The sequence below is a fragment of the Dermacentor albipictus genome, chromosome 10 (genome assembly GCF_038994185.2).
Source record: "Dermacentor albipictus isolate Rhodes 1998 colony chromosome 10, USDA_Dalb.pri_finalv2, whole genome shotgun sequence".
Classification (NCBI taxonomy): Eukaryota; Metazoa; Arthropoda; class Arachnida; order Ixodida; family Ixodidae; genus Dermacentor; species Dermacentor albipictus.
The window spans coordinates 95750730-95776337 of record NC_091830.1 but is presented as its reverse complement, the minus strand read 5'-3'; the positions used below and the strand labels follow the sequence as shown (position 1 = coordinate 95776337).

The 25608-nt window shown below is 44.0% G+C and overlaps 1 protein-coding gene across 1 annotated transcript in view; it reads left to right on the top strand.

Annotated features, from left to right (window-relative positions):
- The first annotated feature begins 4188 nt into the window (after positions 1 to 4188).
- LOC135921417 (acetylcholinesterase-like) overlaps positions 4189 to 25608 on the top strand; it is a 104723-nt gene continuing 83303 nt past the window's right edge. Inside the window, exons 1-2 of the mRNA XM_070526669.1 lie at positions 4189 to 4223; positions 14755 to 15045. Coding sequence (XP_070382770.1) covers positions 14779 to 15045 — 267 coding nt within the window. The 5' untranslated portion in view covers positions 4189 to 4223; positions 14755 to 14778. The remainder of the gene's footprint in view (positions 4224 to 14754; positions 15046 to 25608) is intronic.

Genomic DNA, 25608 nt, shown 5'->3' with positions numbered 1-25608 from the left:
GACTTCCTCTTAGGTTCCAGAAAGGGGAACCATTGGGGGCAGATAACCCCATCTTTAAAAAGTCATTATCGTTTACGTGCATGCTAACAAAACCAGTTCATTAGAGCCGCTCGCGGCTCCCCAAGGGCGAGCAAGACCTTTACCTGTGTGCATCGCAATGCGCACCTTATTTCTTAATTAGAAGCCAGAGTCGCTTGCAATTGAGCAATTAATTTGGCACATCTAAAATTGTTGTTTCTCCTTCTGTGAAATAGTCATATCAGTTCTTCTGGCTGGTACGTGAGATTTTGATTACGGTGAATTAATCTACTTGCCCACCAAGTATGCTAGTGGAGGCAGGTATGTGTTCAATTCAAAGAACTGAGAGCATCTACGTGGAACACTTGTTCATCAATTGACCGATGAGAACATATAGTGTTAATCAAGCAAAAGCCCCTTAATTGGATGGCTTCTGGAGATATAATTTTTATTAGGGAAAATAAATTAATACCTTATTGTACATAATAAAAGAAATATGTGGACTTAAGGTAGAGTGCACAGTGATGCACTGTATCAGTCTTCCCAGACACATATATACTTGTTTTGAGACGAAGATAAGATACTGTGAAGCGCGATAATTTTTCTTACTTGAACGTACCTTAACCACTTGTAGAAGAAAGCTTTGGTTTCTTGTATTTGGTTCACTGGGCACGTATATGCATAGCCACATGCAAAATCCACGGGCATGGAAGGCATATGTAAAGCAGAATGGTGCCTTTCCGAATTTATGAATAGCATCTTCGTCTTTTTCGTGCTCTGCCCTGCCTGTACTTATGATTGTGTTGCCTTTGATGCATCATATTCATGACATCTGATTTTTGGTTCGCATCTCATGCCATGCTATACTTTAGTTATATTACATTTTCAACTAGTCACAATACTTGATAATGTATTTATGGACGCTGCTCTTCAAAAGCATAGCGTTAAGGCCGTAATGCAGAATAAAAGGCTACAATGTATGGCATGAAATTTGATGTGGAGTATTTTAATGTCAATGCTCCTTGCAGTTTTATACTCATTTGCTACACACTAGATGATATTGTAAATTTAATTTTGTATATTTGTGAAAAAGTGTAACGGATTAATTCCAACAGTACCACGAAACTACTATCGGAGGACGCCAAATGAATAGAAAATATGATACGCATATACGCATCTGTACTGCTTTGAGACGGGGCGGGACATTGCTGCGCAACCACGACAAGTTTAGAAACAATGAGGTGCAGCCCACACATGAATAACTTTATGTGAAATATTTATAACCAAAGCTAGACCTGCGGCCTCACGTGAGAATACCCGACACATTTCTAAATTCATTCTACTCTCAGTCAGGAACATCCGTACGTTCTACAGGACATAGTCAAATGAACTGCTTTTTTAGAATATGGCACACAAAAAAGTTCCTTGCACAATTTATCTACGTTACCAGCCTCATACTTTGCAGCTCATCTGGTAACCTCTGCCATATATGTGCATGCGTTTTGTGCTAGAAATGCGCTTGCTCGCCAGTAATTTGGCGTATATTTCTCTTCGATCTTCTTTTTAACTGATGGGGTTTTACGTACCAAAGCCACTTTCTGATTATGAGGCACGCCGTAGTGGAGGACTCCGGAAATTTAGACCACATGGGGTTTTTTAACGTGCACCGAAAGCTAAGTACACCGGTGTTTTCGCATGCGGCCGCCATAGCTGGGATTCCATCCCGCCACCTCTTTCTCAGCAGCCCAACACTATAGTCACTGAGCAACCACGGCGGGTCCTCTTCGATCGTAGTGTCAATACTCTGTGAGTTGGCCCACCGTTGTTCTATGTTTAACTTTCCATTGTATACTTTATTGTTGAAAAGATGGAGCCAATTAAATATAAAGAGTATTTCTACACTGTAATGCTGATGAAACTTCAGACAATATACTTATGTGTTATTTACAAGACGTGTTCTAAGGTTCATGGGCATCATTGTAATCAGATTTTATGCGTGAGTCGGTGTGTTTCTCAAATTCTTATTCAGTTTGTCCTGTGACTGATCAATAAAGTATTTCTCCTTCTAAGAGCAAAAAAATCTCATTTGAGTAACTCGGCGACTACAGATTACATTCAATTCACCAAGCATAATTGCAGGAGCTGCTTATAAAGGAAATAAGTATTCCCCACATGTAAGTATTGCGTATCCCTTCTTACATGACCCTGGTTCTAAATAATGAGCGCTTTCACACTACTAGGAAGAGTACTAGCAGTTTGTTCTCAATTAGTCCAAAACCTCTCTATTAGGAGTGTAAGAACTCTGTTTTGGAGAGTAGAAACACTTGATCTGGAGGAGTAGAAGCACTGAGTTTGGAGAACAAGCAGAACTCGGTCCGGAGGATTAGAAGTACTTCTTCTTGGGGAGTATTATTACCATTGTGGGGAGACTGTTAGCGCACTGTGGAAGAGTACTAGCACTCCATTGCGATGAAATAATAATACTCTGTCACGGGGAGTTGTTCTAATCTCTCTCTCAGAGGTGGTCGATGAACTCAAAAAGGGAGTGAAATATGGGACAAGCAGATACTCGAAGAGACTTCCTGGAACTCTTATCGTTTTTACAGTGTATGAAGAGAAAGCACAAGGTTCAGGCGGTCCTCACCTCAGTAACCTGGCCTAAGCTAAGCGCAGCGACTCTAAACTCCAAAAACACTGGCTGTCATTTACTACCGATATATGTATAAACAATTTACATGCTGCGTGCAGGTAGCTTTAGTATAACATGACCTAAACAGGATGCTGGACGAGTTCGTAGACTACCGCCTTAGAAAAGAACAGGGCGATATTGAGAAGGACAAAGAGGGACAAGGGCGCAGAGTCACGACTAAATGTTTTGTTGCGCTCACAAAATTATTCATACGAGCATGAGGGCACTTGATGAATGAGAGTTATACAAAGTATATCAGAAAATATAAAATTCATCTTTTCAGGAAACCAAGGTGATGTTTCAAAATAACAACAAAATAACCCACGCAGTATTCGAGGTGTACCATGAGCGTAAACATTCTTCCTTGTGTGCAAGCCGAGCGTGCCATCCCCCAATCGCCCTGCACAACAAAGAAGTATAATTCGTAAGTTGTACGATTTCTTAATTCAACTGGTATATCTGGCTGGAATCACGTACGTTTAGTTTGGTTGCAGAGAATGTTGTCGTTGGAATAAACCATTTATTCTTGGTCAACCTCCTGGTTGTCTGGTTCTTGTATTTCGTTTTGACCTCTCTGATTTAGAAAATATTGCACAGCTCCACTAAAAGCAGCTTGTATAAGCTCCATAATAGTCTTTCATACGCAATGGTTGGCATGATCGCTTTCGGACAGTGTATTCCTTACCACTGTTGCTGTGAAAAGCGGCCATACTTGGAGCCTGCATATTGAAATAACTGTCTGCCGGACATAATGCACCATTAACAATTGCAGCTGGACATTTCTGGTGTAGCGGTCACTGATTTTCAATGTCGTTTGAAATCGCATAGAAACATGTGCTACAGATGCTTGTGACACAAAACCAACGCCTCATGCTTTTACGAATGATTTCATTATGACATTGACACACATGTACAGGCCTAGTTCAACACGAGGGTGAACGTACGCTGGTCTTCGCAGCTTCTACAACGCCGCGAACGCACAAATTTTAAGAAAAGGAGGACTTAACGGATTATGCGTCCGAATGTACACCATAAAAGGTCAACCTATATAGCTGAATTCGAGTTTGTTAGACGGACTCCACCTCCACAAGTCCGATTCAACTCTTGTTAGGCAGGCACGAGTTACCTCGCCTGATTGCTCGAAGTAACATTTTTGTTTTTAGCAGTATACACATTGGTGGAAACCAGACAGCGGGTCAGACACGCAAGCGAGCACGTTCGCTAGCTTACACGCACCTCATCAGGAGGGGCAGTGCGCTGCCGACAAATCGGCACCCGTGACCCTTACTAGAGCACACACCCACGACGGCGGTGGGGAATGCAGCCTTTCCTCGCCTTTACTACGCGTTCTCGCGTCGCACGCGAGCTTTCCTCTTCGAGCCTGCGGCGCCAGCTGGTGAAACACACAGTGTCGCAGGAATCCCGCCTAATATAAGAGCATCGTCGGTTGTACTTGTCTAGAGCTCTTTTGTTCTGGGTAGCCGCCCGGGTCCTGCAGTCGATATTACAGGGCGAGGTAAGTGCCGCCGAACATGCATAAGCACCGATCAGATCCCCTCAAGAAGTCTGGCAGCTGAAACGGTCACATTCTTTTCGGTCACCGTAGCCGTATCTTGTAATGATTCTTCTCATTTTTCTCCAGATATTGTTGCTGTTGTTCTTGTTATTGCCTTAGACAAAGTGATGTGCGTTTTGGGTGTACACAGGGAATATTAAACCTTTGAAACCAACAATAAGTTAATATTTTGGCCCCAGGGATACAAATTTGGCAATATTTTTCTGTTAGAAAAGTCAAGATAAAACGCCACGATCATGAGCCGACTCTGACACTCTTCAATGGAAATGCGCCGGTATTAATTGATAAATATATTCGAATACTTTTCATTCTCGCTTTTCGTCAGCTTTTCGAGCAGCGCTCCACCTACATTCTCAACGGATCCGCCGTTCGCAAGCAGAGTGCGATAACGAACGAATGGAATAGAGCGAAATAAATCCGTACTCTAAACTCGCTCTGACGTTTGCATCCAAACAGGTGCCCTCTTGGTTCAATTGAATTACACCTGTGAAGTACAGCAAAAAAACATGGAATGTTTGGGCTGATTTACACACCGCAGGTGAAGCAAACGTCCTTCATTTTGCATTTGAATCGATGTGGGGAACACCGAATTTTCGTCGCTCATGTTCTAATGTGTAAATTCACACAATTTAGCCAAATCAGCTCTAGGGGTATGCTTAATGTGAAAGTATAACCCTGAAGAATAATATTTGTCAGCCACCTGAGAGTATCTCTAGAACGTAAAAAAGAAACCCTTATGGTGTAGGCTGCCGCCTCGGGACGAAGGAATGGGATAGAGCTGTACCCGCCATGGGCTCCACAGAAATATCAGCGTCCTGCGCACTTGCTTCGCCACATTTTCGGTGCGCGCTTGCACATCCCTGTCATCCGAGTACATAGAAACGATCTGGCGCGTACATATGCGTGTCAAGGCAGGTTACGATGGCCGTGACGGTACGTTAAGCCATGCCACTTTGAACCAAAGAATCACGCCTGATATCTAGAAAGAAAGCTGTCTCCGAAGCGAGCCGGTCTTTGTTACTGCCGAACGTCGCATTACACCTATTTAGAAGGTAGAATAGAGTGTTCCTAAATGTAGTCTGAAAATTGCTACCTTATGGTGGTATAAGGTACTTTATGGTACGTGATTGTGCGCATAACCGAATCCACAACTACCCCTGAAAGCACGCTGGCCTCGTACTGGGGTTTCACACCTGGAAGCTGCCGGTGCTTGGGCGTCGTGGCACTAGTGCGGGCAGCAGGCAACCAACCCGAGTGCGGTTACTACGTTTGAGTGTATGGGAAACACCTAACTGTACCCGCCATGGGCTCCACAGAAATATCAGTGTCCCTCCGCCTTCAGTTGTGTATTATTTCGGCCTCCATCTGTGATCAGCTAGCCGCGTTAACTCGGCTGCTAGAGCAGCCGCTCCTGTAAGGCCTTCGTCGCGGGCTTACTCTTTCGATTAGCAGAACTTTTTGTTACATAAGGAGCATATTTTTTCTGACAATGCTTTGTCGTTATTTCTTGTTCTTTTTGTGTTAAATTCTGTCATGTAGTAATGTTACATCAGATACAGCGGTCTCCAGAAGGTCATCTTCTGGAGAAATAAAAATGTACACTTGTTGAGCGTGCACAACACGGAGCAGTAAAGAAGGTCGATCGTTTATTAAGGCGCAATGACCCATCTAACGGTAAACGAGAATGTGCTCCGCTACTTGCTAGAAATTAATCGCATCATACCTTTGGGATCCGTTTCGTCTCTTTGGCCAGTTTTTTGCCAGCCGTACCTAACGGGTGTTTCAGGGAGCACGTTCAAAAATGCTAAAAATTGCATGTGGCAGATAGCACACTTTTGGTCCATGAGATGTCTACTCGGAGATGTGGAAATTATTTGCAAAAAGATTGAAATGCATAATCTACTTAATTATGCATAATCCCCAGAGTACAATCAGCCTCTATATATGGCTTTCATAGATTACAAAAAGGCACTTGATTCAGTAGAGGTACCAGCAGTCATAGAGGCATTAAGTAATCAAGGAGTACACACCCCTTACGTAAACAACCTGGAAAATGTATACAGAGATTCCACTGCTATCTTAATTCTCCACAAGAAAAGTGGGAAGATACCTATAAAGAAAGGAGTGAAACAGGGAGACACAATCTCGCCAATGCTGTTCACTGCGCGCTTTGAAGGAATATTCAAGCTGTTAAACTTGGAAGGCTTAGGAGTAAGGATCGACGGCGAATACCTCAGCCACCTTCGGTTTGGTGATGACACTGTTTTATTGAGCAACAGGTGAGTTACAACAATTGATGGAAGACCTTAACAGAGAGAGTGTTAAAGTGGGTTTGACTATTAATATGCACATGACAAAGATAATGATGAAAAACTGGGCAAGGGGACAAGAGTTGAAGTTCAAATTCAAATTCAAATTCTTTATTTTTCCATGAAAGTACAATAAAAGTGTGTCCAGTACTGTTTGGACCCATAGCCGTAGGCTAGTTATGGGTCCAAGAAATGAAATTACATAATGCAGACACTTCGTCACATAAACAATAAAAACTTGGAAAAGTGGAGAGGGGAATATATACGTAATACATATGACAAACAAAAGGCATAGCAAGAAACAGTTGATTCAATTCAAAAACATCGTGCACGCTATATATAATAAATGAAATGTAAACAGCAGATAGATGTCTTGTAACTTGTTTAAAGCATGCGCTGAAATAATTTTTTAGCTGTAAGTGCAAAATTTTGAGCGTATCTTATTTCTTGTGGAAGTGTGTTCCATATCTGAACACCAGTGAATGATAACCGTCGTTCTCCATAAACGTTGTGCGTGGGAGGTAGATTAAAGTTGCATTTTCTGGTATTACGCGATGATGTAAGAAAGAGGGACATATGGAAGGGGTGGTTGTTTCTTACGATACTCTTTACGACAGTTGCTGTTTTTAGTAGGCGTAGTGAATCGAAGGGTAATATGCGTAGATCGTGGAATAATGGGTTGCTGGGATGATCCTGCTTAGATTGCGTTATTATTCATAATGATCGTTCCTGCGATTTTCTGATTGGCTGGAGATAACTATTGTAGGTCCATCGTCATGATTCCAGACAGCATGATAGATGACTGTGGATAAAGGAGAAATATAAAATACGTAATGTGCTTGTGTCAAAAAAGTCACGTGCTTGAAGCAGTTTATAACACCCCGATGCCACTTTCGCCCCAACTGCTAATAAATGGTCTTGCCAGTGAAGGTTACTATGAAAGATTACACCAAGATATTTAAAACACGGGGTATATTCTAGTACAAAGTTGTCAGTACTAATGTTTACAGAGTTGGCATCTACTTGTTTTCTGCGGGAGTGAAATATAGTATATTTTGTTTTCTTGACATTTACAGTAAGCTTGTTGGCTGTAAACCATTTAGAGACGTTTGCCAAATCTACGTTTGCTTTGGACTGTATTTCCTCGATGCTATTGCCTATAATTATTATAGCAGTGTCGTCTGCATACATCAGCATTTCTCCGAATTTTAAGACACGTGGAAGGTCGGAAACGTATATAGAAAAAAGTATGGGTCCCAAAACAGACCCTTGGGGCACGCCTGCATGAATACGTTGTGGTGACGATGAGACATCATTTATGGCGACTATCTGATGACGTTCATTGAAGTAGCTAGAAAACAAATCGAAAATCCGTTCCCGAAAACCGTAGTGCTTTAGCTTGTACAAAAGGATGGAATGGTTGACCGTATCGAAAGCCTTCTTTGAATCTAGAAAGACTTCGGCTACAGGTTTGTTGTCATTTAAAGCACTGTTTATAATGTGGGCTAAAGACTGCACCGCTGATGAGGTTGAATGGTTTGGCCGAAAACCATGTTGCTGTGGGCAAATTATGTTATATTTGTGTATAAAGCTATTGATACGATTCGCAAGGATTTTCACGAAAAGTACAATAATGGCGCTGAGCACGGTTATTGGTCGGTAACTAGAAGGGCTTGAGCGATCGCCGTCTTTGTATATTGGGACAACTCGGGCTGTTTTTAGTGACGTTGGGTACGTGGCGGTTGCAAGTGAGTGATTGAAGACGTGGCATAATATGGGACCCAGAACATCAATATTTTCTTTTAACATACGTACTGTAATTTCATCTATACCTGCAGCATTATTACTATCCATGGTTGCTAATGTTGAGTGTATCTCGTTAAGTTCAATGTCATCCATACGAAAGGAGTTTGGGAGTGGGCTTGGCAACAAAGAATTTATATCTGTATTATTCACATTGGCACCTGAAGAAATTGCAACAGTAGTGAAATATGAATTAAAGCTGTTTCCAACATTCTGATCAACCACATCCGGAAACGTTTGTTTGTGTGGCTTGCATACAACGCTATTCACGATTTCCCACAGTTCTTTAGAGTTACCGGAGCTCTGTTCGATTAAACGTGTATAGTATTCTTTTCTTCGTGTACGCATAACTGCCACAGATTTATTGCGTACCTTTTTGTACTGACTGAAGTAATAGCTGTTGTCCTTATGCTGTTTCGATTTATGATACCAAAAGTCCTTCTGCTGCTACTGCTAAAATCTGCTCCGTCATCCAGGGTGAGACGGGCAACTTATATGAGCGAACAGATGTTTGAATACTGCTGCTAGTTTTAGCGCAAGTCAGGATGTCGATTAGATTGGAGAATTCTATGTCGACGTCATCGTGGTATATTGTACTAGTGTCGATTAACTGGATATTCGATCTCAGCAAAGCGTAGCCAATCCTCGTACTTACTTTGGCGTGCGTTAATTTAGGTTTTATGACGTCTTTGACCGTTAAATAGGTGGGGAGATGGTCTCAGATGGGTTGGTTGCATACCCCGGCATTAATATTGGAGGTTATATTAGTTAAAACATGATCAATGACAGTTGCGGATGTACTTGTTATTCTAGTGGGGACAGTGATGAGATTTTTAAAATTAAAGGACTCTAGTAGATACGTGTAGTCACTATGGTTTGTATGACTGGTGTCTATGTTAACATCACCACTAATTATAACCGGACCTTTGTGTCGTGACACTAGTGTAAAAAATATAGATTCAAGTTTTTGAAGAAATAAAGCTACAGGTGAATTGGGTGGGCGATATACGACACCTATGATAACAGAGTTGTCCAGTCTGATAAATAAGGCTTCGATATCAGATGTGCTGCAGGAGACATTGGGAAATGCTGAGTAGGTGCGACTGTTATGGACAAAAAGGGCTACACCACCACTGCGCGAATGTGAATCACGTGGATGAGAAATTCTGAGGTAATCAGGAATAACAACATCTTCACCTTTTTTGAGCCAAGTTTCAGATATTGCAATGACATCATAGTGTATTTGGTACTGAAGAAGATAAGCAAGAAGCAAGTTCAAGTTCCTTCTTAAACTGCGTATATTGCTGTGCAATATGTGCAAGCTATTATTGCCCATCTTCGTGAACGCCATGTCTCTACCAAGAGGTAGCTGCGGCTAGGAGTCAGTTACTAGACAATTTTTGAAAGGTCACATGGACGACTTTCGAATTGTCAGCTTTCCTCACCAGGATTTTACCATTTGCAGCCCAGGCAAACTTCCAGCCTTTTTCTTTTTTCAAATGGATGGTCTTGCCTAGCAAGATTTTGTTTTCAGGGCAGAGGTGGTCATTCACAAAGATTGGGTCGTTATCCTCAAAGCCAATCATCTTTGTGTTCAATCGGTTTTTCTTGGCTGCTTTAAAGAATTTGTCCCGCGCACACCTTGAGTTGAACTTCATGATTATGTTTGGAAGCCCTGATCCTTTAACCGGAATTCTATGCGCGATATGTATGTCGCTAGCAGAGAGATCCAATTTCAGGCACTTGGCCACCTTCTGGAGTGTGTCATTTAAGTTCTCGTTCTCTGTCTCTGGCACTCCTTTTAGTTCAATGTTGTTGCGCCTACTATTTTGCTTCAATTCAACAAGATCCTCTTTTAATTCCCCCAGGCTTTTCCTTAGCGTCTGGCATTCTCCTTCATTGTCTTCACTCCGCTTCGTCATCGCAGTGAGCTCCTGGCGTAAATTCCGGATTTCGCTATTGAACTCATCGAAGCTCTCTCTGTTGAACTCAACGGATTGTTTCATGGTCGTTACGTCAGTCCTAAGTTCGGCTACAGCCTCGATAAACTTCGCTGTCAGTTCAATGAACAGCTCTGCTAGTTCCTTAATAGAATTTGGTGCCTTTTCAGACATGGATCTGGCAAAATCCTTCAACACATCCATAGTCTGCAGAACCTCGAAATCGGGCTCGAACAACGACAAAAAGATGCAAAGAAGTAACAAATGGCAAAAATTTCAAACCACGTTCAAAGCAGGCCGGCAGCTACGCCAATAGTTATTGCATAACAAGGTGTCTGAAAGGCCCACCTGCGATGCGTAAGAGCGTCGGGTTAGCAGTCGTTGCAGAACGGCTACCAGCCTGCTCTGAAGTGGGTTCCGTCGGTGTCGGTGCACTTTTATAGGCGTCGGAAAAGCCCTCGGTTGCGTAGATATCCCGTGATCAATCCCGTGGTAGATATGCTGTAGTCGATTATGGCACGTGCTGGGAAGCAAGCGGTAGTGCGCTTGCGTGCAGTCGGTGAGCCTTTTACTCCGCCATGGTTTAGGGCTGTTGCCGGTAGCTTTGTCAAGAAGGCCTGCGATGCGTAAAAGCGACGGGTTAGCAGTCATTGCAGAACGGCTACCAGCCTGCTCTGAAGTCCCTGATGATCGGCAGTCCGCCTTTAGAGTTGGTGAAGGAGTACGTTTGCCTAGGTCAAATTTTTACAGGGAGCCCTGATCAGAAAGAAATTCATAGAAGAATAAAAATGGGTTGGATCGCATACGGAAGACATTTTCTGCTCCTGACTGGAAGCGTACCATTGTCAAAGGAAAGTGTATAAGTGCATTTTACAGGTGCTGACATATGGTGCAGAGACTTGGAGACTGACAAAGAAGCTTGAGAACAAGTTAAGGACTGCACAAAGAGTGATGGGACGAAGTATGCCAGGGATAATCTTGAGAGACAGAAAGAGCGGTTTGGATCAGAGAGCAAAGAGCCGATATTTTCATTGACATTACGAGAAAAAAATGGCGCTTGGCAGGGCATGTAATGCGCAGGTTAGATAACTGTAGGACCATTAGGGTTACAGAATGGGTAGCAAGTGAAGGGAAGCGCAGTAGAGGAAGGCAGAAGACGGTGGTGCGATGAAATTAGGAACTTCGCGTGTGCTAGTTGGAATCGGCTGGCGCAGGATCGGGGTAATTGTAGATCGCAGGGCGAGGCCTTCGTCCTGCAGTGCGCATAAAAATGCTGATGATGATGATGATGCTCAAGCCCTGCATGTAGCGTAAGGGACCTGCTGACCTAATTGAATTTCTTAAGCTAAAATACGTAGAAAAATCATAGTGTGACTTATATCACACATACAGACATTATAGCGTCAGATTGTAATAAGACTATACGAGAAAACATAATGCCGTTATGCGAAAATTCAAACAAACCCCTTTTACAGCGTTTCTACCATGCGGCAGCTTTGATAAGATGCATATATGATTTTACGCGTGTAGCTCATTTTACAGAACACCTAACACCTACAACGAAGGAACTTTCATGAAATACGGAGCGTTGCCAGCATTCAAAAGACGGCTTCGCACTGCACAGTGGAACAACAGAGAAAATTAACACCAGTAAATGTCCTAGTAAAGCGAGTACGTGCAGTCATTACTTTCTTGTCAATATTACTGCAGCGTTTGCCTATATTAAGGAAACCCGTGCTCCTGTCAAATACAGTCTAGCCCGGTTTTAACGAAGTCGGCGGGAATCGGAAATCACTTCGCTATATCCGCTATTTCGTAATATGTGGACTATGAAAAAAAATTCAGACATGGGCATACCGATTTATTGTCGCTGAAAGAAGTGTTCCAGCATCCCCTGAACACGTTCCGCGAGCGCGGACTTCAGGATTGCGGCTTCCATACCATCCAACTGCGAACCAAAGATCTCGTCGAACTCCGGACTCCCGAGGTACATCCGTAGCGTGTCAACAGCTGCGATGGCCGCTGCGGAGGTGACCGGCTTAGGGGCACAACTAGCATCGTCGCATTCGCTGTCGGAGGCGCTGTCCACCAAGGTCTCTTCCATGACAATCCCGGCAACTTCTTCCGTCGTGAAGTCATGGGTGGCAACAAGGTCTTCGTTGGCGAAAACGAAGTCCATGTGGCTTAGAAGCGCAGGCACAAGGTTCAAGTCGCTAGTGGAATCCCAAAGCTGCTCCAAGCAGGCCGTCACGGCGGCAGCATCAGCGGTTGCAGCGACGTCAATCGCGGTAGCTTCGCCCCCAGCAGGCACCGCCTCCGCGCTGCTGCTTCGGGAGAAGCCTGCTTTCTCGAAGCACTGGGCGATGGTCAGGTGCTTCACATCACTCCAGGCTCCGCTAGCGAAGAAAATCGTCTTTACCAAAGGAACCTTCATACCGGCCACGTTGTCGGCAGTGTGAACATCGATAGAGAAATAGAGAACCCCGACTGGCCAAGATGGCCGCTCTCCGCGACGTCATAAAAAAAATTGTCTCTTTTTTACATTTTTCCCCTGCGCGGCGTGCTCTACCGCTCTACGCCGTGACACCGTTCAAGGACGGCGCAACACGAGACCGGCGTGCAATGCGATGGAGTGAAGCAACCTTTCGCTCCTCAGGAGAGCAGACGACGCCACAAAAGGACGCCGTCAGCCGAATTTCGCTCTTATATTCGCGGAAAAAATCGCCTCAAGGACGCAAAAATGTATTGATTGACAGATTATGTTCCGATTGGTATTAAATCTCTTCGTTATATCCGCTGACGCACTCTTATTTACTTCGTTAAGACCGGACCCAAGATGTATTGAAAATGCAAAAATGGGAATGGGAAATTGAAATCCCTCCATTATAACCGCTATTTCGCTATAAGTGGCTTCTTTATAACCGGGCTAGACTGTATTGGCTTGTTCCTAAAAAAACCTTCAATAGCGCAGTATCTTGCCTGAAGTCATAACGTAGCAGTAGCCCGGTGCGCCTCCTGTGCAACGTTGTTCTGTCTGCTTGGAACCTCCGATGTCCTCCTCTGGGGCGTCGTTTTGCCCCGTATGCACTCAATTGACGTCCCTGCACACTGCCTGATTGTCAAAGTATTATGACCTCGGTTTGCAGCGCTCAGTGGTACAACGTAGCAAGAATGGGGCTTATTGACGACTGCCATAGGAGGAAATGAGAGGTGTCAGTGGAAGAGCGGCGGCAATTTCTCGAATAGTAAGCACGCCAGAACAGAAGATAGTAGACTTGAAGCGCACCCCACCTCAAGACAGGCAGAGGGGAACACGCGTGCTCCGGCATCACGTCAAAACGTTGAGATCGTATTATCAGAAGGCTGTCGTGTACACCTCGACTTTCGATAGATTTGAGCCGATGTGTTTGCAAGTACATTGCGCATGGCCATATTTAGGGGAGGTGTGGTGTACGCGGTCTCCCTCTTCTCGTAAAATGAATTGCTCCCCACTTCATTCATGTGAGTTGACAAATGGCGCAGCAGCCCTCGCCGCATTGCAACATAGCACAATTGTATTTCAGCACTTTGCACTTGTGAGCGATAGCTGGACACTATGTGTAGATAATATTTATGCCTACCGTATTTACTCGCATCATGCTCGTACCATCTATCACAAGCATAATCTCTGCATGCATAATGCTCGTGCTATCGGGCATCAAAAGAGACGTTTCCTTTTTTTGAGTAAAAATCTGACCAACGAAACTTGCTGCAGCGACTTTCATCAGCTTCTTCCGGCTGGTAATAAAGATGGCGTATGGTTGCCGAGCCCCACCTATTGAGCTCTACGTGGACTTTTGGCGCGCACAATCACAATCCAATCCAAAGCAAAAAAAAAAAGGATGAGGCTTTTGCCGTTTCGTGAAGTCCGTGACTTCAACGGGGATAGCTAATACGTCTCAGTTTTTCCTTTTTCTCGCATCACCAGAAGGCGAGATTGAATCTACACAAATGGTCTCAAGCTGGACGATGACGACAATGCCTACGAGAGAGAGATCAGAGACTTGAGTGTTGACATCGACTCTGTATTGATCGTGCCAAAGTCATTTTATACGTTTGGTCATTGATTCTAGGTTAAGCCAGTCCTGAAAAATAAAGGGCATTTGCAGTTTACGGTTGTCTAAAACCACCACTTGGAAGTAATACTTATTAGTCGAAAGTAGCTATGGCGGAACTTCAGTTTTGAACAACTTCCCCCCTTATTTTTTTTTATTTAGCACATAAAAAGTTCTGTGAGATATTTTCTGGCAGAATTATTGCATCCCGCAAATTCGCAAAAATTTTCTGCGAAAATTAAAGTACCAGCTTTAAATGAGTAAATACAGCATACGTGGCTCAAAGCTTTAATGACTTGGCGTCTCCTTTACAATTTCAAACTAGGCCAAATCATCGGCAACCCGAGCAATGGCGACCAGTACAGCCCTCGTGGCGGGCATTCTCGTTGCCGTCGTGCACACTGTCACGGCCGACGAGTCATTCGTCGAGAGGCAGACCACGGAAGGCATGGTTCGCGGCAGGGTTGTCCGTGTCCTGGACAAGTCCGTCGAAGAGTACCGTGGCATTCCGTTCGCCGAGCCGCCTCTGGGAAAGCTCCGCTTTCGGCCTCCACTTCCAAAACAACCTTGGGAAGGCACCGTGGACGCAACCGCTGGAAACACAGCCTGTCCTCAGGTGGGAATCACACGAGTACCGTTGCTTGACTTGCGTGATCGCGAAGAGAGAGTGGCAGGCGCACGAACTTAACATCATATTTTAGGAAAACACACTGGAGGAAAAGAAAAGAATGAAAAGGATACATGTAGCTGAAGACGCAAAGTAAGCGTAACACTTAAGCGGAAGGTCACGATGGTGCAGCGCAAGGTTGGAAACTAAGAGACGCCAAGTTTGTTTCAATTAGCCACGTAGCCGCGATTGCGGATAAAATGCGCATGGTCTCGACGCCTGTAGCAGCTGATAATTCTTTATGTTACGGGGAACAAGGCTATGCATCATGGTTGTCTATTACATTGTTGACGAGAGGTCGATGCACTGAGAAGTGTGACAGCTACCTAAATAAATTTCAACCTTCTATGCCGCTTGAACGAGAAGAAAGGGAACCAAGGCGCCCGATTATTATTATTCGAATCATCAGATGCGAACAGGCACTAAGCCCAGCATAGGCGAAATTACTTGTGTGCACTAATTGAATTAAAGAGATTATAAGGACATGGATGAAAAAACAACTGGCCCCATGTGGGATACCAACTCACGCCTTCGCATTAGGCGTGCGATTCTCATAACTGCTGAGCAAAAGATGCGCCGTTTCACCATTCCGTTTCTAAGGTATTTCTGTTTTTCTAGTAGAACTAACCCTGGCAGTGTTAGCCTGCGCCACCCCTCACAAATTCATCCGGCAACTACATTAAGAGCAATAGGTCCAGAGCCTTGGACAGCTGCGTATATACAGCCATCAAGAAGACCTACAGATGGTCGCTATGGTGAGAATTCAAATCGTACACAACACTACCTAGGCGGACGATGTGGCACGTTCTTTCTGCCGCAGGCGTCACAAGAAAGTGATCTATTTAGGTGACGGGTCCCTAAACCCACACATGCTACCTGAAAGCATCAATGTTGCTGGATTCGAAGTCGCCTTAATGCAGTGAATGCGTAAGTACGAGTAATTTCCCCTATCTTGTCCTTGGTATCTGTTTGTTGCCGTCTTATGATATGATTAATAAAAATCGGGTCCCCGTTCCCCTACTACGAAGAACTCCGAACCACGGACAAGAGGCAAAGAAAGCTTCGGTTAAAAAATGCTAGTGCTCCTCCCGCACCTAAGCGCTGTCAGAACGTGTCGTACATTTTATTATGTCCTTCACTTTATTTTCGACACTCATACCGCGTTATGCTCAACAGAAAAAAATATAAGCAGGAAAATAACGGCTGGTCACCTCGCCACCGATTACTCCAGTGAACATTAATCATAAGACTTGATGAACCATCCCTGTCGATGGCGGCTGTATAGAGAGAGAGAGAGAAAGACAGAGAGACAGAGCAAAATAACTTTATTGTCGTCGTAAGCTTAAAGGGCGGGGCCCTTAGTGCGGGACTCCAATGGTCATGGCGATGTCGCGGGCCTGCCAGACCAGCACCTACACAACCTACAGGTTTATTTTCCTAGCACAGCTTCCAAGCTATGGCGAATATGGAGTGGAGGACATCTAAGAGGTGGAGGTTAGAGTAGGTGTAGGTATGCGCTTGCCTCAGAAGTACCCTGTCCCCTCTCAAGCGAGTAAAAGCTAGGGTATGCTTGACTAGTTCTCAGCTCCCCTAATGCAAATACATCGTGTATCTAGGACTTGCAGCGTAAGCATGAAGAAGGCATACACAACGAAACTTCAAAGAGAACAAGAAAATAACTGCACTAAAATCTATTCCTCAGCTCTGTGTACATTTGTACTAGATGTACACACAGGTAGAATATATATATATATATATATATATATATATATATAGAGAGAGAGAGAGAGAGAGAGTAAAAGCTCGTTAATTCGAACTGCAAGGGGAAGCCGCTTCAGTTCGAATTAACGAAAGTGAAGCAGAGCAACAGTACACTGCAATTTGGAAGCAGTAGGACATGTCAGAAATTTGGCGTGTCAGAAAGTGATCAAGTCGAAGCTCTGGGTCCGACTGTGCCACACCACCGATGTCCACCGAAACGAACGTTAGCCGAGGCTTAACACCATCACAATGAATCGCGACGGCCGATACCTCCTAAGCTGAAAATAGAGGTGCACAGCTGATGAAGACTGCCGAGACGAAGACGCTGAACATGTGAAGGTGGCGAAGGCCCTGATTCGTTGGTTCTTGATTGCAAGCGCAGCTGCGACGTACTTGATTCGCTGTGTTTTGGCGCTTGCCGTGCCATCTCCGCACAACATTAGCAGCTGTACAAGATTTGCAAAGCCTCCGAGATTCGCAACGGGTTAGAAGTCTCGGAGGTTACGTAGAACGGAGAGGCGGCAGCCGCCGCTTCCTTTTGGCTGACCCCGCGTCGGTTAGATTTTTTTCCGATTTTGCCTCCTCTCGCCGTTCTCTCCGTTTCGGAGGCAATACAGCCTTGTGTGTAGGCAGTAGGCGCGTTTCTCTGGCCGTGTGCCAGGCGAGCGTAGTTCGAATTATCCGTGAGGGAACCTTCTCGCGTTCGAATTAACGAACTTTTTCATACATAGACTTCTGTGGAGCTTGGCCGGACCAAATCGTACAGTTCGAATTATCCATAAATTCGAATTATTGAAGTTCGAATTAACGAGCTTTCACTGTATATATATATATATATATATATATATATATATATATATATTAGTCATATAATGAGAAGCCAACAAACACTGACACCAAGTACAACATAGGGGAAATTGCATGTGCTTAATAAATGAAATACAGTAACGATTAAAAAATGGAAATTAAAGTGGATGAAAAAACAACTTGCCGCAGGTGGGAACCGAACCCACAACCTTCGCATGTCCACTTTCATCCACTTTAATTTCCAATAATCAATCATTATTTATTTCATTTATTAGGCACATGCAATTTCCCCTATGTTGTACTTGGTGTCAGTGTTTGTTGGCTTCTCATTATGACTAATAAATATCGGGTCCCTCGGTTAACCCCCTTTCTTCTGGTCTCTCTCTCTCTCTCTCTCTCTCTCTCTATATATATATATATATATATATATATATATATATATATATATATATATATATATATATATATATATATATATATATATATATATATATATATATATATATATATATCGGACCAGTACAGCTTCTTCTCTAAAAGCACTACATTTACTGCGCAGTAAATGAAATGGCAAGTAAACCATTAAGGTCAAGGACTTCAGAATACTACAGTGAAAACATATGCCTTACCTAAGCGCGACTCAATGTACCGATTTATTTATTTCTCTATTTTTTTGCATATGGACTGTGCTAATACAGGTGCTGTTGGAAGGAGTCACAATGGGCAACCTGAGCTTTACAGAAGACTGCCTTCAGCTAAACGTATGGGTCCCAGAGGTCGCGACTAGCCCGGGCTCACGTCGTCCTGTACTTGTGTGGATTCACGGAGGAGCATTCACCTTTGGCAGCGCGAATATGGCGAACTATAGCGGAGTCTCGCTCGCCGCGCTGGGCGGTGTAGTAGTCGTCTCCATGAATTACCGTCTTGGCATCCTGGGTTTCATGAACGCGTACTCTCCTGAGGCGCCAGGTAATGTTGGCCTCTTGGATCAGAACATGGCTCTGAAGTGGGTGCGGCGGAACATCGGACATTTTGGAGGGGACGCTGAGCGAGTGACGCTGTTCGGCCAGGGCACAGGCTCAATGAGCGTACACGCGCAAATCATGTCGCCTTTAAGCCGACGCCTCTTCAAGAGGGCAGTCTTGATGAGTGGTACGATGTACAGCTTAGACACGTGGGAGACAGTTTACGAAAGCCTGGTCAAAGCATACAAGGTCGCTAACGTTGTGGGGTGTTCTAACAGTGCGAAAATCGGGCTGTCACCGAATGCGGAAGAAATCGTAGACTGCATGAGAAACAAGTCCGCCGATGAGCTCTCCACGGCTTCTCTGGTGGTAGCGGCACCGAAGATGGCCCCATTTGCGCCTACTTATAGTAACAAGTTCCTTCCCCAAAGTCCATTAGGGGCCCTGAAGCGTGGTTTCTTCTCATCTGTGGACGTCTTAGCTGGCGTAACTTCAGACGAAGGAGCTGCGTTTCTCCTGTTCCCGTTGGTCCCCGAACTTTTAGTGGAAGACCTTCAAGGTTCTCCACCAGAGGAGCTTGTTAAGTCTCTTCGCAGCGCATTATGGCGACGGCTTAAAGATTACATACAGAATGTATTAGAAACGTACACCAACGAAGCACCAAAAGACGATAATAACGCACTGAGACGCCAATACATTGACTACCTGTCGGACAGATTGTTTAACTGTCCCCTGCAGTTCTTCGCAGAGAAGCACAGCGAAAAGGATAACAAGGTTTTCACGTATGTGTTCGCCCACAAAACGGCAATGTTTCCACTACCTGGGTGGATGGGAGCACCCCACGGCTCCGATGTGTCCTTCGCGTTTGGTCAACCCTACGCAGCAAATCCTGATTCTCAAGATGGTCGCACGGCTGAGGCCTTTGTGCGAATGCTGGCCAGCTTCGGCGAAAATGGGTGCGTTGCTTTTCTTATATTTATGTAGCACAGATTGAATGGTCTTGCTAGTAATTTGTATTCATAATTCACCTCCTTGCGCTAGAAATAACACCGAAGTGGCAATGTGAATCCATGAGAGCTGCACATCGACGCATTATTAACATTCAAGAATGTGTGCTAATGCCAATTCTCATAGTTGTCCTCTAACACAGAAACCAGCACAAATATCTGCTTACAGCAGCGAGAACGCGTGGAACTTGTCGAATTTGTGTGGCCACCTGTTGCGAACAATGGCTGTGGCACATTCGTGCACCTTATGCTTGTCTTGCACTCTAACAGATGTGTTGGCATTTTGAACGCTCAAAAGGGAATGGTCCTCTGTCTCTTACCGTATCATTTCTCAGCATAAAAGATAATCAGATTTCATAAAAACACAATGATAATAATTGAGTAAATTAGCGCTTTATTGTCTATATTAGGAAAGTAATCTAGAAGCTTATGAGCTACATTACTGTCTTAGCCACGAAAAAAAATAGGTATCTGAGGAAAATCGTGCATAGTATATCGTGGTTATCAGCAATACACCCCGCTTTGTTTATTTACAATTTCAAAAAACAATTAAAACCCATGCAGCGAAATGGCAACGGGTAATACTGGAATAAAGGCACTAAAATAAAACGAATTTGGTGAGAGCTCATATTACTTATGCCCTTGTGGTCTAGAGCTCAAGGCCGCATTAATCGACTTACGTCAATTGAAAAATTTGTGTGGAAAGCTGCACTCATGAGCCCCGCTAGCGAAGTGATCTGTAGTAGTAAATGGATGAAAGCATTAGGCAGTTTAGAAATAATTCACCCAAATGTACTGACATAACCAATGGGCATAGACCTGATGCCATGTAGGTGCAGGGGAAAATATTTTTTATTGCTCGGGAAATAAGAATGCTTTGGTTACGTTGTGTACACAATGGTTGACAAGCCTCACTCAAACTGAGCAGGATATCGTTCTGAAGGGATTCAAGGTTACTTCTTGATTACGCATAGCGGGAGCTGTAGGAAGGGCATTTACTTTCTCAAGTGCTGCTTGAATTGGAAGCTGCGATATTTAGACAGGTTCAGTTCACGTCATGGAAGTCCCAGCTTTTTCATTAACAGTTGCTGGAAGAGTGGGACTGCTCGACATGCCGTTCTCTTACAGGCACCGAACGCTAGAGCAAACATGATGATGACATGGACCTTCATTTTTTTTAATTCATTCATATACCGGGCCAGAAGCACGAAGGCAGTGAAAAAGGTTTAATTATTCGGATTCTTAATACCCTTGCGGTCTAGAACTCAAGACCGCAGTAATCGACTTGAGTGAGTTCAAAAATCAATGTGGAGAGCTGCACTTACGCGCCCCAGCTAGCGAAGTGAGCTGTAGTAGTAGCTGGAGGAAATCATTAGGCAGTCTAGAAATAGTTCAACCAAATGTACTTACATGCCCAATCAACCACGCCCTGCTAGCGTTCTTTTGTACACGCTTTATGATCGTTTTCCTTTGTCTCCTCGTGATTTCAGTCAGCATGTTATTAACCACTGAAGTACCTTTCACTTGCCTAACATTGGAATCAAACCAGTTCATTGTTTAACCTAATGCTGGGTATTGCTTCTTGATACATTTCACCCACATTGGAGTAATGATTTCGTGTTTGTGATATTTGTACACGTTTTTTACACGCTTCGGCCTTTCGGGAATGACTGCAATAATATTTCGCAAATGATGTTCCACTGGAATCTGTAGCGATAGCCACAGTACTTCGCTACAACTCCTATAGATTTACATTTAATATGCTAATGGGATGTGGCATATTATAATAATTCATAAATATGCAATGATGGAGATGCTGTGTTAAACACTGATAATAACCTGCTACTGCTTTGCGAAACGCAATGTCTAGAAACAGTATGTTGTTGGCTGCTTGAGTTAAAAAGCACAAAAAATTGTAAGAACTATGTCAAATGTCACCAAGGGCACTATAACGTAAAGTTATACCAAACTGTTTCCATTCCGTTAGGGCGATCAGAGACCCTGTATCATAAAGCTATTGCAGCATGTTTCTATTCCTTATGTCAAATTTACGTAACGGTCGACGTAAGCATCGGGTGGCAACCCGCAGATTTGTCTGAATAAATTAATCAAGTGCTCTCCTCATTTGCAGGAGGTCTTTGTTTCCTTTAAAAACGAATAACATTGCCTACACTGAGCGGCTCGCCTTATCTAATTGCCTGACAAGATCGAGTTGCGCGTTTAAGTGGAGAGGGCCAAGACAGTGCACTGAAAATGAATAACTGGATGAAGAGGGCGCTGCCAGCGTCTGCGATTGGTCCGCTTTCCCTTACATAGCTTGCGGTGGCTTGCGGCGGCATGCAACGGAAGCTTAAGAATGACGCTAAAACGGATCCTCAGCTTAGAAGAGTTAGCAGAACAAGGTCGTAAACGTGCCGAAAGAGCTCAAAAACGTTACACACAGCTGCGTGAAAAATTTTATTATACGCAAATAAACCCATGTTATGTGGCAGGTTCAAGTAGCCAGTGCTTGAGCGATTGATAGCAGCCATCTTTTATTCCCTTAGAAACGGAGCAGCCTGCGGCTATTCAGAAGAAAATTCAGTTTTCTTTTTCGGCATAATAATGCATCTTTAACGCCTACACGTCACTTTGACGCGATGAGTTTTTGCGCTTTTTTCGACGTCGCGTGATAGGCAGGTGAAGTGGGCGCAGCCCGAAAACCTTTGACGAATAGCCGAGGGATAATGGCGAAAAGGCATCGAATAAGAAATAAATATTTTTTTGTTGTGCGGACAAATTATACATAATGCAGTGTGTACACGTCATATAAGATGGAGAGCTATCGCAGTTTTCGTGACGTCGCGTGACAAACGGGTGAAGTGGGCGTGGTCCAAAAGTTTTGACCAATCGCGGAGGGCTGATTGCGGAATTCGAATAGAAAATTTTAGAATAGTTTTACGTTACAGCGCCCCTGTATATGGTTAGCCTATTCGTCCGTCGGTTGGCCGGCTGTAGGCCAAAAATACCTCCGGCGCAACCCCCTGCACAAGCGCGAATTAAAAAAGAGAGAAAGTGAGGCGCGCGATTAGCCAACACTACATAGATAGCACGAGGCGTCTTTACTCTCATCCATGACATCTCGCCACCTGTACCGAAATCTCCATGGACAAGGCTCGCGTGAGGAAATCGGTGACGTCAAAAACACTGTTGCCTACTCGAGAGCATCCCCATTAGACTCTATGGATGCCGGGCCAGGTAACATGTGTCATGGATCGGAGTGAAAATCCCTTCTGCTATGTAGGTGGTGTTCTATTAGCTGCACCAGCAGTGACGTCTTAGCTCTCCGTCGCAGCCGATCACGCGCAGCCGTTTCTCTCCGGCTTCAAAATGGACAGGTCCCGCGTCATACGTACTCCTTAGGAACAGGTAGCTTTCGATGGCCAACACCGCAGGCAGAATTGGGAACTAGCTCGTCTACGCCATGCCTATGCGGCAGCCCGCGCACAAGAACCGGCTCGTGGAGCCGAGCGCAAGTAGCAACTGCGTACTGAGGATCCGGCAGATTACCAAGGCGCCGTCTAATGAACCGTCGGTATTAACCCAGTGACAAACACTGGGGCCGCACATTTCAGCTTCGCTGGCTAACCATATGTATAGACTGTAATTTTTGGACTAGCCGGAGAGTACCCCGTTCTGAAAGAAGTTGAAGATTTGCGCCCCCACCCCTGAAATATCTGTCTGCCACTGAATACCCGGAGCTTCCGGGGACCATGAATTTTTTTAGGTATCATAAACATTTTTATTTTTATTTAGGTATCATAAACAACGCTGTCAAACCCTTTCAGCAATTTTTACAACACTGCTCTGCCAACTGTTCTTCACTGGGTATCTAGCTTAGCGGCATTTTTAAGCTTCCTCTGTAGAAACGTGCTGAGGTAGGCAATTTCTGGTTGAAATTCGTTTTGAAGATAAGCAAAGGCGACCTCCTACAAACGACGAGACCGTTTGATTGCTTGGGTCCAAAATTGCTGGAGGTGACCACCCGATGCTTGCTCGGCTTTTAAGCAAATTTGGCGTCAGGAGTTTCGAATAAAAAAAAATTAGAATGTTTCAACGTTATGGGGCCCCAGGTATATCATCTGTTGTATTTGTGTCATTGCGTACATTGAGGTGTTGCTTTCCGCACAGTCAAGGCCTTATTCGGTTACTCCTAATATATGTTGGCAATTAAATATTTCAAAAGCACATAGGTTAGAGTTGTTTTTGGAAGTCGATGCTTCTGTGGAATATATTTTATGAAATTCTGTCTTATCAACAGGATTCCGGAACTTCCCAACAACGAGACTTGGCCACAGTACAGCAAAAACTCGACAAGCATGATGGTTCTCAACAATGGTCATTTTAACGAGACACAAGGATTCCGCTCAAGCTACTGCGAACGCTGGAGGCCTTTGTACTAAATGTGTCACTGAGGTTTGTCATGATTGCTATGCATTACTGGCTTAGTAATTGCACACTTGCACTCCATTAATGGTACTACAAACAAATAATGTAACTCAGGTAGACCTCCCTGCCTTTTCTACGAAATAAATGTATTTCTCTAAACTCATAGAGCAAAGCGCCAACAAAAAAGGAACGCCGAAAAGAACAACATCCGAACGTTCCTTTACTGTTGGTACATTGTAAAAAATGGTTGACCCTTCTTTGAATGGAATTGATCAGAACACGATACCGAAACGTATTTTTCCGAGCTGCGACAGAGTTGTTGCACATTACCTAATACAAGCCTATAAATATGCACAGTATTTTCGCATTAATTACAGTTTCGCTCAAAGGTCGAAGCAATGCCAGCAGAAGCAAACGCGCAGGCCTGTGCTGCTGCCTAGCTTGAAGAGCACGTCGGAGCATACCAGGCGTTATATGTATATAGGACGCGTCGGTGAGGGCGTGTATAGTGATAATGCGTGGTTAGAGCTCTGGTGGATCAGATGCACGCGCCCACACACATGTTCGAAGGTGAGCCCAGTTGAAAAAGACAACAGGAATTCCTGTCGCAACTACAGAAATTTCTGTTGTACAACAGGATTTTTCTGTAGTAACTACAGATTCCTGATGGAACGACAGACTTTTCTGATGTACAACAGACATTTGTTGTTGCTACTACAGAAGTACAGTCTGTCGTATGTCTGTTGTTACAACAGAAAGCTGAAGCTCTACAACAGATTTTTGTAGTACTACAGAAATTTCTGTTGTACAACAGGATTTTTCTGTAGTAACTACAGATTCCTGATGGAGCGACAGACTTTCCTGATGTACAACAGACATTTGTTGTTGCTACTACAGAAGTACAGTCTGTCGTATGTCTGTTGTTACAACAGAAAGCTGAAGCTCTACAACAGATTTTTGTAGTACTACAGAAATTTCTGTTGTACAACAGGATTTTTCTGTAGTAACTACAGATTCCTGATGGAGCGACAGACTTTTCTGATGTACAACAGACATTTGTTGTTGCTACTACAGAAGTACAGTCTGTCGTATGTCTGTTGTTACAACAGAAAGCTGAAGCTCTACAACAGATTTTTGTAGTACTACAGAAAAAATTGTCATCACTACAGGCACCCTGTTGTCCCAACAGAAATACTCCTGAAGTAACCCGAAAAGCTTCTGTAGTGCTACAGAGAGCTGTTGAAATACTACAGAAACCTATTGTGGCAACAGGCCCCCAATTGTCACAACAGAAGTGTTCCTGATGTAATGCGACCAACTTCTGTTGTACTACAGAAAAATGTTGTTGTACGACAGAAACCTATCATTGCAACAGGCCCCCAGTTGTCATAACAGAAGTGTTCCTGAAGTAATGGACAAACTTCTGTTGTACTACAGAGAACTGTTCCACAACGGAAACCTATCGCCGCAACATATACCCAATGATGACAACAGAAGTGCACTGAAATTGTGTGATGCGACAAGCTTCTGTAGTGCCCGGTTGA